The sequence below is a fragment of the Corythoichthys intestinalis genome, chromosome 14 (assembly GCF_030265065.1).
Source record: "Corythoichthys intestinalis isolate RoL2023-P3 chromosome 14, ASM3026506v1, whole genome shotgun sequence".
Classification (NCBI taxonomy): domain Eukaryota; kingdom Metazoa; phylum Chordata; class Actinopteri; order Syngnathiformes; family Syngnathidae; genus Corythoichthys; species Corythoichthys intestinalis.
Window position 1 is genome coordinate 21,923,734 of NC_080408.1, and position 18,576 is coordinate 21,942,309.

General features: G+C 41.2%; 1 protein-coding gene across 2 annotated transcripts in view; it reads left to right on the plus strand.

Annotated features, from left to right (window-relative positions):
• lamc2 (laminin, gamma 2) overlaps positions 1 to 18,576 on the plus strand; it is a 48,791-nt gene that overhangs the window by 4,395 nt on the left and 25,820 nt on the right. The window contains exons 1-10 of one of the 2 annotated variants that reach the window (XM_057857625.1): positions 4,570 to 4,699; positions 5,639 to 5,705; positions 5,785 to 5,900; positions 5,964 to 6,095; positions 8,345 to 8,534; positions 9,852 to 9,964; positions 10,031 to 10,411; positions 16,367 to 16,600; positions 16,685 to 16,824; positions 16,909 to 17,065. In XM_057857625.1, coding sequence (XP_057713608.1) covers positions 4,642 to 4,699; positions 5,639 to 5,705; positions 5,785 to 5,900; positions 5,964 to 6,095; positions 8,345 to 8,534; positions 9,852 to 9,964; positions 10,031 to 10,411; positions 16,367 to 16,600; positions 16,685 to 16,824; positions 16,909 to 17,065 — 1,588 coding nt within the window. In that variant the 5' untranslated portion in view covers positions 4,570 to 4,641. Of the gene's footprint in view, positions 1 to 4,569; positions 4,700 to 5,638; positions 5,706 to 5,784; positions 5,901 to 5,963; positions 6,096 to 8,344; positions 8,535 to 9,851; positions 9,965 to 10,030; positions 10,412 to 16,366; positions 16,601 to 16,684; positions 16,825 to 16,908; positions 17,066 to 18,576 lie in introns of those variants that run through there. The other variant, XM_057857626.1, reaches the window with a different exon arrangement.

The following is an 18,576-nucleotide window of genomic DNA, read 5'->3' on the forward strand; positions in this document are numbered from 1 at the left end:
CAGCCAAATGGCTGCAGAAAAATGTTGCTGCACGAAGGAGAGGCGTTTGAGCCTTTTTGGGGTTTCAAAAGGTTCCCATTCACCGGCGGATATTGACCAAAACAAGCCCTACTACTGTGGGACCATTGGACTTAGTAGGAAGTGAGTAAACATTGTGTTTTGTATTATGTCAAATACTGGGATCATTTTAATGTGGAGGTGGCTTATTTTGTGGCTGACATGCTCCTTGTCCACTCGGCCGACGACCGGCGGCTTGTCGCACATCCCCCCGCCGGGAGAGCACTATACTCTGCTTATTGCCCTCTTCCTGTGCCCGGTGTTCTGTCAAATTCTCCACCCGATCAGAAATTTGCAACTTAGTGTTAAAAATGGCCGTGAATACAGCGATTACAAAGTAAACACTAAAAACTTTCTTTAAATAAAGGACTATTTACTTAGGTTTGATCATGGATGGGCATGTAGAAAAGCTCTCCTCAGACACAATCTGCCCTGTTAGCTGCACAACAACTGCAGCCGCTCTCCTATGACTCTCTCGCTGTTCACGTCTTCGCCGTGTAGTAAGGCATTATTTTGCCAAATTCGTGTTGACCATGTGGCAGCTATGCGCTCCTCCGACGTCATCCGGTTTGTCCGCCGGTCATTGTCCAGCTGCTTCCCCGCAAACGAGCCCTCTGCCCTCAGCAGGGGAACGACGAGCTCTCACTTGCTCGCCGCCCGGCGGGTTGCCGATCGGCAGAGACAATCGAGAACCCTGCTGCCGTGTGAAATGATCCGGGCTAGTTATGTGTGATTTTTCGCTTCGAAGACTTTCAAAGATTGATTGATTGCTTGATTGATTTTCAGGTGTTAAGACAAGGGTAAACATTACTCGATTCGGGTTAGCATGTCGGCGAGCTGTCACGCCTCTTAACTCTATATATGACTATTTTTTGGTCATTTAAAAAACTTAATAATTGTATAATCATTACATACTTTTTTATTATTAACCATTATAGTATTTTTTTTTATAATCATAATTAAATGTGTACAAAATTTAATAATAATAATTTTCAAACTTGATATTGAATAACAATACAAATACACAACATTCTAAAATGTTTTTCTTTATAGTATTTAACTGATTGCACGCCATTGATGACGATAGACGTTCAATTCATATAAACCGGGAAGAGAGGTTGCAAATGATCATGTTTCAGTGCCATTGACGGTGCTTGACGTCCAATCCATTTTCATTGGGAGGGACGAATGAACGAACGAATATCTTCAGATGTTCAAGGATGAAACGATGTCTCGTTAATTACAGTAACGTAGCGCCCCCTGCAGAAAATACAAACGCTGCACTCCTGTAGTTGCGTGTGTACTTGCAGCTTTACCACGCTAGGTGGAGACAAATATTTTTCCAGACCTACAGGAAGACAACTAGCTTGTGTCAGCGTGTTAACATGATCAGGTAAATGCGTTGGCATGGTAACAGGGTTGGGTGCGGGTATGTTGTTCAGGAAAACCAACAGGGAATGTGTACGTGCGTGTACATAGTCATGAGTAAGTGTCTGTGTGTCTATCAAGGTGTGTGTGTATGTGTGAGTAAGTATGTGTCAGGCTGGTGAAGGCCACTTGTGAAGTTAGTGTGTCACTTCCTGCCCTGGGATTTAATCCTATGTTTGTGAGGCTGATCAAGTTCATTCTTATGGATGGGCAAGTGCCCACAAGTATTGGGACCCGCACACGGGTTTTTGATAAATGTGATATTTGATAAAATATTTGATATTTTGATAAATATCGAAAACTACCTAATCCTATATACAGCTCTTTGGCTGCCACTGACAGCGCTAGCTATCCAATCCATTTGGACTTGGACGGTGTTCCAAATGGGTTGTGAAGGGAATAAAAAGCTGATTTGAAAAAATTTTTCTGGTTACTTCATTCTTTTAACGAACAGTAGATGTCGACACATACTTCAGGAACAAAAAGAAAGCAAAAATAACCTAAGATATAGACATTTATTAAGGAAAGATCAGAAAAACGCTGGCTGGCCAGGACATTCCACCGAGACGTCTTGAGAAGAAGTGCCTCGACCTTCGAAATAATACCATTTATATTTGCCGTAACAAACAGTGAAAAAACCCAGGCGGCACCCTAGTGCCGACCCATACCTAGACAAAACAATGGAAGAAAAAGTCCTTATACAAAAACAGTACTGTCGATAAACCCAGAGTTATGAGAACAAAGAATGATTATATGCAACAATGTGAAATGAACAGATATAGGTTAGACTGAATAAATGGAAATATATATCTACAGTTGATAGATTTAGATCCTCAAAAATAACAAATAATGGTTGGTAATTAACTCAACTGTCATACACAGTCATGGTGTCACAACAAAACTGAAATTACCACGTAATAACAAACTAAATCGCAAGTAACGAAACAATTATAACAGTGACTGAAGAAATCATTAGCACACAACATGAACTTTGAACTTTTTTTTTTAAAAATCCCGAGTGTCACAATGCATGCTGGGAGTTATTAGACTTTTCTTATTTATCTGTTCCGTCCGCCAAGCTTGATGGGTAATTAGTAAGGGTGTAACGGTACATGTATTTGTATTCTACCGTTTCGGTACGTGGTGCTCTGTTCGGAACGGAGGTGTACCGAACGGGTTTCTGTAATGTAACCCTTACTTTTCGAGGCTGTATGTCGATCAGGTTACAGTTTCTTTGTGTAGATTATATTTACTCCGTCTTCTCTACTATAATGAGGACCAACACGGTTGGACAGTATAACCCAGAAACGGCATTATTATTTGACGCGAGACGCGACCCTCCTTCGTCAATACTACTACCGGTAGCTAGGATCGGGCAGACCGGAAGTCACTCGTGTAAAAATACGGTGGTTTCGGTTGATTTTCAAACTAATATGCAATCGTAACCCACTTTTTGAGTCCATCAGATCTCTTGAGTGGTAGATCGGGGCACAGTTGACTTGTCTTTGTTGATTTACTGCTGTCTTCTCTGCTATAATAATAACCAACACGGCCCCGTGTTCAATACAAAACCCTCCCACCACAACAAAACAAGTAGGAACTAATATTCACATAGGAACTAAAGTTATACAACATAAAATATACAATATAAATGAATACTACATCAAATTTGTAAAATATAAACACATAATAAAATAATAGCCCATTTAAATAAAATAAATTGAAATGAGCTAAAACAACTGTAATTAAATAATAAGAATAATACACACATCCTGCTTACACAATTAAATTTATTCATTTCTGTGTGGCGCTTTAAGTTGAGAAAATCCACCAATAAAGCTTTTCAAAACCGTTCTTAATTGAGGCATTTCATTTGTAAAATAGTAATACATGTTAAATTCTTTGTCATTGGGATTGCTTTTCTCTTTAGCACAGGACTTCCTTTCTTTCAGAAAAAAAGCTGACCAATACGTGGGGTCTGAAAGGCAAATTGTTGTTGGATTATCTTTAAATACCCGCTACTTTTTGAGCAGAATTCTAGTTTTGTATAGGCTAATGTTCCTATTGTTGAAAGCACAAATGTGTGTAATAAAAAACTAGCACCTTTCTATTTTGCATTTAGTTTTCTTACTGTACCGAAAATGAACCGAACTGTGACCTCAAAACCGAGGTACGTACTGAACTGAGATTTTTGTGTACCGTTACACCCCTAGCAATTAGTTAGAGATTCGTTACTGAGCGTTGTCTTGTTCACTAATGACCTACCTGTGCACTGCGCTTATTCACGTATGTCGATTCTCAAAGTATATGAGACACAAGAGCAGCTAGTGAAAGTAAAGGCTGGAGTGTCTATACTTTGTCTCAATCTTCTTGCTATGTTATTTTACGTTTGCCTCGCAATGAGATATCTGTTCTTGCGGTTGGATTTTAATGAATAAATTTCCCACAAAACATGTACGTTATACTCTATTGTGACTTACATAATAATTTTCTTTGTTGTTACTGTATGTATTTGTTGGCTTATGCAACTTTTAGTCCGGAGCAATTTATAGTAAAAAAAAAAGTACAGTACTGTACATGGTTTAAGACTACATTTTGAAGGTCTCAGTCTCAACTCAGACTCCTGAAAAACTCATTCTTAACTCTCAGTCTTGGGTTCTGTATTGTTTTCGTTATGGTCAGGTTCTTGACTCCCAAAAATCCTAACCTTGACTCAGTCGTATTGAATCCTGGTTTCAGGCAAATCACAGTCCAGTCACTGTCACAGTCTTGAGCAAAACACTAACTCGGTAGACGTTGGGTGGGTCAATGCAGTTCTGTCAGATATTGAATTTCAAGCAGTTTCTGGCAGACATTTCCAAAAGATCATCCAGTTATGTCTATCAAATGGATGGTGTTTACCGTATTTGTAGTGTTAATCCTGGTTGTAAAAGTTATGGTTTTATTCGTGCAGAAATATCAGCGGGTTGAAAAATGTGCATTGTAAAATCCAGAACAACGCCCAGCACACTCATGCCAGCGCAGGCGTGTGTTTACGGTGCATGTGTCAGTACGGTTGGCGTGTCCCAACGTGTCACTGACACACACACACATTTTAAAAGCAGAGTGTATACAAGTTTGAGGATGGATTAGAAGGCACGGAGCAAAGACATCGACATGAGGATTTCACTCTGTGCATTTTTCTTGGCGCTCAGTGTCGTCACGGCGACTGACAGTAAGTCATTTGATTCTTCTCTTACTGTCACTACGACCTTTGACCTTTAAACTCTCAACTTATTGTCGTGTTGTTGGCTCACGAGACCTCGTTTTGCTTGCGCATACTTGACGAGCGTGGATTTTGAACTGGCAGCAATCATACGAACACGCGCTCTTGAACTCACCACTCGGTTTACATTGTGTATACTTTAGGGACATCCTTTCAGTCTACTGTCTGGAATGTTCCTAGCTTGTGCAGAAAAAGTAGATGTAGGAATAGTAGTAGGTGACTCTTTCAGTTTCTTTCAGTGCCATCATGAGGCGTCCAATCATCATTCTGCTGTGAATTTCAATGAGTTTATCATGTCTAGACGTCCAATCCATTTGAACTGGGAGGGTGGCAGCGAATTGACATTCGTTTAGTCAGTAAGTTAAAAGTATAGGTACAGCAGAGGAGGAAAAAGTATACATTAAATTGTTGACGTTGAAATAGTAAAAGTGGATTAGAAAATGCGGTTTCGGGGATCGAAAACAATGAATTTGGCATCTAGCACTGTCGATGGTACTGAAAGATGAGCATTCACAGTCAGTCCTACTAATTTATATGAACTGGATGTCTATTGTTGTCAATCGCAGAGAATGAGTTGATTGTGACTCACTTACTTGCTAATTTCACGCCCTGGCCATTTTAGGGCATTCTGGGGTCAATTCCTGTTTTCCTTTTGGTTTTTGGGTATTTTTCGATCACAAGTGGATTTTCAGTGAGTTTTGGGGGGTAATTTTGGGTAATTTCTGTTCGACTTCCTGTTTATTTCTGGGCATTTCCAGGTCGCACATGAATAAACTCTGGTTATGGCCGCCATCGAGCGACCTATGAAGGGTTTACTCATGAGTCAGTGACTTGAAAGGGATCGCATGAAAATCTGGGAAAGAGTGAATGATTCTTTTGTTCCTCTAGGTTCCGTGAGCAGCAAGTGTGACAAAACGGGAACAAATTGCCACCTCTGCCCCCAAGGATGCTCCAGGTCAGAATCAAAACACGTTTCTCGCACAGAAAACTAGTCATTCACCACACCCAGTCTTCTTTTTCTGCTTCCTTTGCAGGCGCATTCGCAGACAGGTTCCCGAGGTTCCATTGTGTTTCTGTTATGGTCACAGCAGCCAGTGTTCTCCTCAGTCGACGTACAGTGTCCACACCATCTCGTCGACCTTTGACCATGGTAGCCGCCGCTCGTCTCGTAACAGAAGCCTGTCAGTAGATAATCGACGTGTCCTGTTCGCAGGTACTGACGGATGGAAGGCAGCGACTTCTCACGGCCTCACCCCGACAGATGTCCACTCCCGCTGGTCCCCGAAGTACAATGATATGGAAGTGATCTCCAGAAACAGTCTGCCGGTTTACCTGTACGCACCAGGTGGGAACAGACCTCGACTCTCGATCCTAAACCCAACACAAGTACTTACGACAGAGTATTAGGGCAACACAACAACAACAACAAAAAATTGGACTACAAAATTGTCGTAGTATTAGTACAAGACTAAAAGTCTTAGTATTAGTACGAGAATATAGTCCTAGTACTAGTATGAGAAAAAAAGTGGTAAAATTAAGAGATTATAGTCGGAAAACACAATTACGAGATTTGTCATATTAGTACGGCAAAAAAAAGTCATTACGAGGATAAATTCGTAGTATTACTATTCATGTACTAATACTGCAATTTTATTCTTGTAATATTACGACTTTAATCTCGACATATTACAACGCATGAATTTGTTCTCGTGTTACAATTTATTTCTCATACTAATGCTCTACACTGATTTCAATCTCGTAATATTAGGATTTATTTTCTTGTACTAATATGACAACTAATCTTGTACTATGAAGATTTATTTTCTCGTACTAATACTACAACTCTATTCTCGTAATATTACCACTTTTCTTCTCGTACATACTATGACTCATAACATTCCGACTTTAATCTCGTAATATTACAACACATGAATTTATTCATATAATATCACGTGTTTGTCCATAGTGCCGTATTGGCCCGAATATAAGACGGCCCTGATTATAAGATGACCCCCTAGTTTTCAAGACTCAAGTTTGAAAAAAGACTTTTTGAACACCAAATTAATTTTTATACAGAAAATAATTACAATACATCATCTCAAACAAATGATTATAACAATATATTTGAGAGAAAACGCATGTTATTTTTCCTCATTCAAATCTTAATGTCTGAACATTTAAATATGTAAACTAAAGTGCAATCACATTCATAAATGAATGGCTTCTGGTTTTTGAAATGTAAATAAACCAATCTATTGTGATAAAACAACAAAATTGCAAGAATTGCATTAACCATCAAAGTGAAGTCTAACTGTAGCTGTAGTGTTCAAACAAATCTGAATAAGTAAAAACATTGCAATAAAATAATGCAAACTGGTTAAACTTGAGAGTAGCTGAGATTTGTCATGACAGAACATCGCTTCAATGATATCTGGCGCCATCTAGCGTCGTATATGGGTATAATGTCTAGACCGCGAATATAAGACGACCCCCACTTTTTCAGTCTTATTTCAATGCAAAAAACACCGTCTTATATTCGGGCCAATACGTTAATTTTACAACACATGGCTTTATTCTAGTAATATTACGACCTTTTTTCTCATGCTAATACCAGAACTTTAAGCCCTTAGTCCTATTTTTTTCTTTCTTTGTCTGACCCAGTGCTCGGTCGTAGAGTGCCGAAATTTTCGCACTATAAGCCGCCACCCACCAAATTTGACATTAAACGGCATTTGTTCATAGATAAGACGCACTGGACCGTAAGCCACAGTTGTCCTCACTGTAGTATGGGATATTTACACCAAAAGATATTAACCGGGAACACTTTGTTTGACAGCGGCATCATAAGACTGTCATACGACCAAATAAACCATCAAAAACCAATTGGCGGCAAAGGTTCTTTGCTTCAAGAAGCTTCATTTGGCTATAGTATTGTATCGTATTCTATTCTATTCTATTCTATTGTATTCTATTCTATTTTCTTTAGCGAGACAATCAACCTCTGCTGCCACCTGTCGTCCAACATGCCTCCTAGCACGCATGCAGCACTAGAGATGTAAATAACAATCCAAATTCATGTTCTGTGCTAATTACTTATTTGTTCAGTTACTGTTCTAGTTGTTTCATTAATTGCTAGTATGGAATTTCGTAACACTTTATTTGACAATGGCACCATAAGACTGTCATAAGACCATCATAATTATGACATGACACTGCCATGAGCATTAATGAATGCGTATGACAGATGTCATTTTGTGTCATCCGTCAAATTATCTCACTTTTGAATGAATATAAAAGATCCGAGCTGGACATAAATGGAGTTAGTAACATAATTTGCCGGATGACACTTAATGACATCTGTCATAAGCATTCATTAATGCCCATGATAATGTCATGTCATAATTATGACGGTCTTATGGTTGTCTTATGACGCTGCTGTCAAATAAAGTGTTACCTATTAACCCAAATAAATCAATAAATAAGCCGCACTGGACGATAAACCGGGATTCAAAATGAGGGAAAAAAGTAGCGGCTTATAGTCTGAAAAATACGGTACATGTCCTCCAGACTGCATTAAGTTCATGTGTTTCACAGCTTCTTACCTGGGCAACCAGTTGCTGAGTTACGGTCAAAATTTGTCCTTCTCGCTGCGTCTGGACCGGGGCATACGACACCCGTCCGTCAGCGATGTCATTCTGGAAGGTTCCGGTCATCGGGTCTCGGCCTCGCTGGGCGACTTGCGCTCTATCGTTCCCTGTGGACAGAAGCTCAACTACACTTTCAGGTCAGAACTCCGCCCACTCAGTCTGGTTTTGGCTGCCGCAGTAACCTGCTCAGAAAGAAGCGAGAACATTCCGGGCGCCCCAGCAAGTAGAAACAAACCAGGAATCTGTGGCTCCCACGTGGTTAGGTCATGACTTGCGGCACTCTCTGACTCTGACAGCTTTCATGGAATAATTATGATTTTTTATTTATTTATTGTTTTTAAAATCAACCCTTACAGAGCTCTCTTAACTCATCGGCTGCCATTTACGGAGTGGATGTCCAATCCATTTTGACTGTGAATGTCAAATGAACAAATACTAATGGCCGTCAATGGCACTGAAAGACTAGAAAATGAGCATGAGGATGCTTTGCTCTCACATGGGTCGCTTCCTGTAGATTTTCAGTTACTTCCTATTAATTTTGGGGCATTTTAGTGCCACTTCCTTGATAACACATTGGCTGCCATTGATGGCAGATTGTTCATTCACTCCTCCCTATCAAAGGAGATTGGACGTCTGCGCCGTCAATGGTAGCCAATAAGTGCCCGACAAAGGCAAAAACCGAAGGTTTTCCATGGTTTTTCTTTTTTTGTGGCTTTTTTTTCAGTTTCTTGCAGTTTTGCAATTTTTTCCACAGTTTTTGTAGTTGGTTGCTATTCCTTTTTTTGTTGTTGCATTTTTTTACAATGTTTTCGCAGTTTTTTTTTTTTAATCCATTTTTTAAGATTGTTTGTGGTTTTCAGATTTTGGCTGGGTTTGTGAAGCATTGATTTTATGGAGGCCTTTCTGAGTCACTCCCTGCTTTTTCAGTTCACTGTTTATATCGGGTCATTTTTTCCCCCATTGGAAGTGAATGGGGGCATTGGAAATGAATGGGGTTGTTTTTGTAAAATTTTGGTAAAACCCAATGTTTTTGGCAAAAACTGTATACAACTTTTGTGTGTCTTGATTTCTTGAATATTTTTACATGTAAATTATGTGAATTAGATAAAAAATGAGATATATTTTGAAATTTGAAAATTTTATCGTTTTCGCCATCGGAAATGAAAGGCATTTTTGCTGCAATGGTAACAAGACATAAGGAAACAGACCCTGCGTCAGGTGAATTTTTGAAAAGTTGGAAGTTGGAACTACGTGAATCAGTTCAACAGTGTTGGCTGAATAGCGCGTCAAAAAAAAAAAAAAATGGACAGAAAACAAAAAGAATATTACAATAATAGAAAAAATAATAATTGAAAGAACTGCCGATAAGCGGTGGTAGAACTTTGTGACTTCTTCCGACACGGTCAGATGTTAACCTCATCTTGATGTAATGTCGTGGTTTGTGTTGACATCAGGCTGGATGAACAACCAGGCAGCAAATGGCGCCCTAAGCTCACCCCATTCCAGTTCCAGACGCTCCTCCAAAACCTGAGCGCCATCAAGATACGAGCCACCTTCGGAGACAGAGGTGAGCGCCTCCCCTCTGGGTTATCCCCTGGTCGGCCAGTACCCAATGACCGTCTTTTCTCTTTAGGCCGGGGTTACCTCGACAACGTCAAACTGGTGTCGGCGCAGCGTGGAGACGGCACCCCGGCCCACTGGGTGCGGACCTGTGTTTGTCCACAAGGATACCAGGGAGACTTCTGCCAGCAATGTTCAGCGGGTTTCAAAAGACGAAGGGTGGCCGACAGAGCGTTCAGCCCGTGTGAACCCTGCGCCTGCAGGGGTGGGGACTGCGACCCGCAAACAGGCGATTGCTATCCCGCGGATGAGACACAGACGTGTTCAGATGGGTTCTACTGGGACTTTTGGAGCCGAGCCTGTGCAAAGTGTCCCTGCCCTGAAGGAGTGTCCTGCTCACTCGTTCCTGGGTCGGCGCAACCGCAGTGTCACATCTGTCCTCCCGGAACCACAGGTGAGACAAAATTATGGTCTCTTGTCCTCCTTGAGTCAGCATTGATAGTGGGGATGCTTTGGAAAGCATGCTTTCCAATGGCCCAATTCATTTTCAGTAGGATAAAATAACCTGATGTTAACAGCAAGTAACCCAAAAAAAGCCCCGAAATCTACAGGAAGCATAGGCGGAGTTTGACTTTTAGGCGGGGGTGGCAAGAATGTTGATGACCCCGAAATGCAGTGTCAGCAATAAAATTAACTTACAAGAGACAGTTGGGCAAATAAGTATTTAGTCAACCACTAATTGTGCAAGCTCTCCCACTTGAAAATATTGGAGAGGCCTGTATTTGTCAACATGGGTAAACCTCAACCATGAAAGACAGAATGTGGGGAAAAACCCCAGAAAATCACATTGTTTGATTTTTAAAGAATTTATTTGCAAATCATGGTGGAAAATAGGTATTTGGTCGATACCAAAAGTTCATCTCAATACTTTGTTATGTACCCTTTGTTGGCAATAACAGAGGCCAAACGTTTAATGTAACTTCACAAGCTTTTCACACACTGTTGCTGGTATTTTGGCCCATTCCTCCATGCAGATCTCCTCTAGAGCAGTGATGTTTTGGGGCTGTCGTTGGGCAACACGGACTTTCAACTCTCTCCATAGATTTTCTATGGGGTTGAGATCTGGAGAGTGGCTAGGCCACTCCAGGACCTTGAAATGCTTCTTACAAAGCCACTCCTTTGTTGCCCTGGCTGTGTGTTTGGGATCATTGTCATGCTGAAAGACCCAGCCACGTCTCATCTTCAATGCCCTTGCTGATGGAAGGAGATTTTCACTCAAAATCTCTCGATACATGGCCCCATTCATTCTTTCCTTTACACAGATCAGTCGTCCTGGTCCCTTTGCAGAAAAACAGCCCCAAAGCATGATGTTTCCACCCCCATGCTTCTTAGTGGGTAATGGTATGGTGTTCTTCAGATGCAATTCAGTATTCTTTCTCCTCTAAACAACCTGTGAACCTGAACCTGTTCTCCTCCAAGAACCTGTGTTTCTACCAAAAAGTTCTGTTTTGGTTTCAGCTGACCATAACACATTCTCCCAGTCCTCTTCTGGATCATCCAAATGCTCTCTAGCGAACCGCAGATGGGCCAGGACGTGTACTTTCTTCAGCAGGGGGACACGTCTGGCAGTGCAGGATTTGAGTCCATGGCGGCGCACTGTGTTACTGATAGTAGCCTTTGTTACTGTGGTCCCAGCTCTCTGTAGGTCATTCACTAGGTCGCCCCGTGTGGTTCTGGGATTTTTGCTCACCGTTCTTGTTATCATTTTGACGCCACGGGGTGAGATCTTGCATGGAGACCCAGATCGAGGGAGATTATCAGTGGTCCTGTATGTCTTCCGTTTTCTAATAATTGCACCCACAGTTGATTTCTTTACACCAAGCGTTTTACCTATTGCTTATTCAGTCTTCCCAGCCTGGTGCAGGTCTACAATTTTGTCTCTGATGTCCATCGACAGCTCTTTGGTCTTGGCCAAAGTGGAGTTTGGAGTGTGACTGATTGAGGTTGTGGACAGGTGTCTTTTATACTGATAATGAGTTAAAACAGGTGCCATTAATACAGGTAATGAGTGGAGCCTCGTTAGAGCTCGTTAGAAGACGTTAGACCTCTTTGACAGCCAGCAATCTTGCTTGTTTGTGGGTGACCAAATACTTATTTTCCACTCTAATTTGGAAATAAATTCTTTAAAAATCAAACAATGTGTTTTTCTGTTTTTTTTCCACAGTCTGTCTCTCATGGTTGAGGTTTACCCATGTTGACAATTACAGGCCTCTCTAATCTTTTCAAGTAGGAGAACTTGCACAATTGGGGTTTGACTAAATAATTATTTGCCCCACTGTACATGCTCCGATGGTAGCTTAGCCCGTTGTCGTACACACAGGCATCCCGGCGGTGTGTGTGTGCATGCCTGTGTGTGAGCGCGCGTGTTTTTCTGTCTTACCTAGTGGAGAAGTAGACGCGGCATTCTTTTTGACTGAATATTCCATACGTTGAAAATGAGCATTTTTTTTGTTTCCCGTCACTTTTTAGGGGAATTTTAAATCAGGTTGTTTAGGACAGCTATGCTTTTGGCCAAGATTGTCGTCCATTGAATATGGTACGCCCAGTTGTGGCTCTTTTGTACAATTAACGTCTTTTGTGGGACAAACTGAAACTAGGCTTACCATTTTGGCGGTGGTCACCAGCGTTTCATGGTCCACATCTTCAATCCTTGGTTCCCGCTCAGTAGTCGTTGTCGCTTTTGAAAGCTCGGGTTTGAAAAAATTACAAATATCCATCTTGCCTCTTCTGTCCTCAGGTGGGTTTTTCTTTTTTTCTAAGCAAAGCAAATGACCGTCTCTAAGTTGCTAGTCACATGATCTGTTTGAAAAATAATTTTGACTCATTATGAAAATGATTTTTTTGTTAATTTCATTCATTTTTGTTGTTGTTTGTTTTATTGCTTTACAACTTTTTTAGATAACATTTAACCTGCAATGTCTTAATTTTAAATTAATATATTGGAAAGTCAATTACATGCTATGACATTTGCAAGCACCAGGGGGGGCTATGCCTTAATCTCTACGTATAACAGGAGGTGACCCAAAAATGCCCTTAAATCAACAGGATATGATCTAAAATGTTCAAGAAGTGAGCCCGGACTGTCCCAGAATCAACAGGAAGTGACCCGAAAAAGCCCCAAAATCTACAGGAAGTCAGCAATGACTAGGATGTAGCCCACAAATGCTCAAAAATTAATGCAAAAAAACCCAAACAACCGAAAACCATTAAAGATTGCGCTAAAAAGCACCAAAAAACAACTTTGTAAAAACAACGAAAAATTGCACAAAAAATTAAAAATGCCAACTTCGAAAACTGAAAAAACATAAACCCCACAAAACCCCCAACAAAAGCAACAAAACCAGAAAAGGCGCGTGAAAAAAAACACAAAAAATTGAAAAACTGTAACATAGTATTAGTTTTACTTGTTGTTATAGACCCCAATCACCAACGTCACACAATTACGTGATCGCTGTATTGTGCCGCCATATTGTCCGTCATTGTGTGTCAGTATTGTCAATGATCGTAGTTTCTAAAGGTGGATTCACTTGCAAATTATGGAAGCCCCGGTGCTTTCAGGCGCTGTAAACTCATTGGATGAGTTGCATAAAAGCCGTTATTTGGAAGAGCTTCGGTCGATCCAGTCGCCAGATCCATATTTGATGCCCAAACCGATGTTTTCTCCAGTCCGGTCCCGTCCCGTGCGTCAGAGCTCGTCCTGAGACCACAAAATTTCCAATCATACTCCAATTTATGTCACGATGAGGAGTCGGGTACCCAAAATCGGCACCGGCCCGAATATAAAACTACATTTGGTGAGCTGAGCGTCACCGTTGTCACGACTGTAAAATGAAACTTCGACAACAGGCCGGTGTGTGCCGAAAAATAGCTGCCCCGCGTGAAGGCCCCCCCGACGGGAGCGCTTATTTATAACGCTTTATTGAAGTGAAAACATCAAATGTTTTCATTGACGCATTACAGTAATGGATTTACGACTGTTAGATCAGTTTTAAATAATTAAATTACACAAAATATTAGTACTGTATTTTAGTAACAAATCGTGGACTGGGCCACATAACCATCTTTGAACAGAAATGTATTAGTCTACAGGTTTTCACGGCCATATCCCAATGACAATCACACAGGTATGACATTTATTAGTTCAAGCAGAGTAAAATAATACCAGGGTCCCCCCAAGATTGATAAATCTAAATTCAAGACTTTTAAGACCTTTTTTAAAGCTATTTCAACTGAAAATTCATACTTTTCTCGAACCCATTATTTAGATAATATTGAATCATATTAAAAAAATAAAGCACTGAACATCAAATTTAACCTCAACTACTAAGTGTGTTTGACAAAAGAATGCACACTTACTGAAGATACAATTAAAACACATTTAAATATAAGGTCTTTCAGATTTTTTTTCCCAGGATAAAGTGGATTTTACACTATTTTTTGTAAATCAACTTCAGAAATTACATTTGCAATACAACAGGTTTCCCTTTTAAGAGGACCTAGTCAAGGTGGTAGGTAGGTGGTTGTCAAGTTGGCCACCTTAACTGTAAAGTGCTTGCATTTGGCAGTGAAAGTTTAAAAAAACAGCCACTAAATGGCAGTAGTTTACCATTAATTACCACAAAATAAAAAAGCTACACATGACCATTTCCCTTGTTAATCGTTTTTTTCCTAATGACATTACAAGAAGTATATAAAACACATGTTAATCCTTTGTTAGCTATTGAAGACATTTCTTTTAATCAGACAGAGAAAATCCATACTCTTATTTAATCAACAAAAACATTTAAATATACCAGGAGGTGTTTTACTATCACCTACATTATAATTTGCCTATCACCATACCATGTTATTCAGATCAAAGTTACCCCGCACTCGTTCCAATAATAGACAGTGTCAACCGTGTTGAGTATCTGAGAGTGATGGTGAATCTCCGACTCCGGTTTATCCATGCTAAGACTAGTGCACCTGCCAATACCCCATTGAATATGGCTAACTCTTGAGTTAAAACTGCGAAATTCACATTCATTCGAAAGACAAACCGTGCAGAAATACATTATTGCATTTAACACATTTTAATTGGAGAAATTGGCAACTTACTTTGAAATGTTAAGCAGGTCCACTGCCTTCGCATGACCCATAAACTGCGACCCAAAGTCGCTGGATGCGACTTGGTCGCCGATCCAATACCTCACATGCTGGTCCAACTGTTTGGACTTGGTTGTCTTGTTGAGGCTTTCGTCGAACATAACAACTAAGGCATCTGAGCAGTTCCTTGCGTTAGCACACAGTACTGTGCGATTGCCTGCTGTTGTGATCTTGATGCTAATGATGCTAACGGCGCGCACGCACGAGGTGCAGTACATCGTAAAAATTCTACGCGTCATCTTCGTTATGGATTTAAAAAAAAAAAAAAAAAAAAACTTCGTCACGGATATAATTTAGGTTGCACTGAGATGTTCTTGAAAATTAAAACCACGGTGAAAAAATTCCAGATTTACGACAGCTAATTTAATACTTTTAATACCTTTAATAATGGAAAACTAAATTCAATGCTTTTTTAATACTTTTAATAACCTGCGGGTACCCTGAATACATATTCACGGTACAAGAAAGTTTTTTCCGTGTGGGCGCTCCCGTCAGGGGGGACATTTCACGCAGGGCGGCTATTTTTCGGCACAACACCTGTTGTTGCGCTCACCCTCTTGCTGCGTGATCGTGGCGACGAGCTTCGTAGTCTCTGTCTGATGATGTCTGCGATCGTGTTGGCATCATATTGATGTTTTTGCCGCTGTCTAACGGTTGTCGACACAAACGCATCATGGACCGAGATAAACAAACCGTGCTGCTTTAGAGATTTGCCCTTTTAACAATGGGTACACAGCAACTACTAAAATGACCGTTTATCTTATCTGTTACTGCAACCAACCACCACACATGCCTTCACCATTTTGATTAATCAATGTTAACGATTGTCAGGAAGGTTTTTGGGTTTGTTTACTAGGCGGTGATTCCTTAGACAAGCAGAAAAACACGCAGTAATAGGAGGAATGTATGTAGCGGTAATATGTAAACATGATGAGCTGACGATCAATATGGCGGCACCAGTCAGGGCGGCGGAGTTGTGACGTCATGTGATTGGTGTCTATATGGCTCTCGATGGCTCCCATTGACAGCGGTAGTGCGGTTAATGGCAACCAATGAGTCAAAAAGGAAGTGACCTGAAAATACCTGTATTTAATAGGAAGTGACCGAAAATCTACAGGAAGTGAGAGCAAAGCATCCTTAAATAATTTCTCCAGAAATTGCATCTTTTAGTTGAATTTCAGTTTGTCCGGTCGCGTGTTCTTAGGTCTTCGCTGCGACGAGTGTCAAGAAGGTTTTCACGGTTCTCCCGGAGGCGGTGCTGGAGGGTGGCGGCCATGCCAACCTTGCCAGTGTAATGGCCACATTGACGTCCGAGTGGCGGGTAGCTGTGATCGAATTAGCGGCGAATGTCTGAAGTGTGTCAACAACACAATGGGTCGCCGCTGTGAAGTATGCTTGCCCAACTTTTATCACCGCAGCCAGGAAGACGCCTGCAGACGTGAGTTACCTGATGTCAGCTGCACACTGGTAGATATTTTTCCCACGTGTTAATATGAGCATTTGCTGCGTTTCGGTGTTGCAGCGTGCGACTGCGACCGTCAGGGCTCTGAATTCGCGCAGTGTGACGACGCCGGTCGTTGCCGCTGCAGACCGGGCTTCGAGGGTCCAAAGTGTCAGACGTCCCGAGAGTGTCCCGCTTGTTTCAACGCGGCCAAAGTCAAGGTTAGAGGTCCCATCAGATCATTTTTATCTTATAAGCCAATCTGGACCATCATTCATTCTTCGTTGTCCTTGTGCGACTCTCAGGTGGAGGAGTTAGCTTTCAAACTTCAGCAGATGGAAGCACAGAACTCCCAGCTTGGGGGTGGAGTCAATAGTGGCAACAACGCGAACATTGAGGCTGTGATGAGTGCGGCCGAGGCGCTGGTGGAAGATCTGGAGGACGACATGAAGAAGCTGGCAGGTGAGACTTTAGCATTCATTTGACTATTTACAACAATTTGGCAAAACCTAGATGATGAGAAATTAGTCTTTTAATCTGCCGTTTGGCCCCGCCTTTCATAATAGCGCTCGAGCGTCCCCAGCTGGATGATGACGTCGGTCGGGTCACAATTTCAGCTGATTTAGAATTCAGCCCATTGAGGGGGAAGATTCAGAACGAGGAAAATTGCAGGGCAGGGCAGGGCAGCAAAATGTCATTGTTTCAGTCTCTCTACTCCAATATTTTTACATTTATTGTTTTTACCTTAGTATTTTTCCCCAATTGCTAGATAAATGGTATGGTCATGACAAATAACAGTCTTGTGCTAAATGGAATATGAAAAAAATAAAAATGCATTTATTCAGTACGACAGGGCAAAATTACTGCAAAATGGTCAAAACTGTCGACTTCTTGCACCCCCCCGAACGGTATTTTATGCCACCAGAGTTAGTCAGGCTTTTGTCATTTCCCTGCCCCCGGCTTCGGAGGACAGAGCGTAAACAAAACAGGAGGCGTGACAGCTAGCCGACATGCTAACCTGAACCGAGCGGTGTTTCCAAGTCTTTTTATCGCCTTTCGAAAACGAAAAATCACACAAATCTACCCCAACTAATGTCACACACAGCGGCGGGGTTGATTGTCTTCACCGATCGGCCAGCCCACGGCGGCGAGCAAGTTACGGCTCGTCGTTCTGCTGCGCCCCAGCGGGTAGGCGGTGCTCGTCGCCGAAGACATAAGGGGAAACGCTGAAAATGTAAACAAAAACAGGAAAATGCAAGTCACCTCCTTTCTATAACGTTTGCCGTAATCCCAGTATTTGACATAATATAAAACACGAAGCTTACTCACTTCCTCGTCCGTCCAATGGTTCCTCGGTTGTCTGACTTGTTTTGACCAACGCAGTGAACAAGGATCTTTTGGAAATCAAAAAGCTGAAACCGCTGTCCTTCTGCATGCTATATGGTAATGGCTGTCTTATGAAGATAATCTCTACCGCTGACTTCACATTCGCCTTCTTCCTCAACCCGAGACTGGACTCGGAAGTCACTCATTTTCATGGTGCGGGATTTTAAAAAATTGAACAAATGTCGATTGCTTCCACACCATCCAAGCCGTCAGGAGCTTAAATTACCGCGTGTAATATGAAATAAACATGTTTTTTTTTGTGTGTCAAAGGCACTTTAAACAGTATCTCTCGATTACTTCAGGAGTCAAAACATGACAACATGTTGAAATCAATGTAGAAAACTGTAGTATTTTGTTTTACATTAATAAACGTATATGAAAAATAATACAAAGTGATAAATTGAGCGCGCTTGCTGTGTTCTGATTTTCTTGACTTTTTTTATGTTGCTGGACATTTTCTCTCTCTTGTTGCTGTAGTGTAAATATAAATTGTAGCACTTAACTCATTTACTGCCAGGGACAGTTGTAGACATCAAATCCATTTCAACTGGGAAGGCTGATATTGAGCGATCGTGTTTCATTGCCAT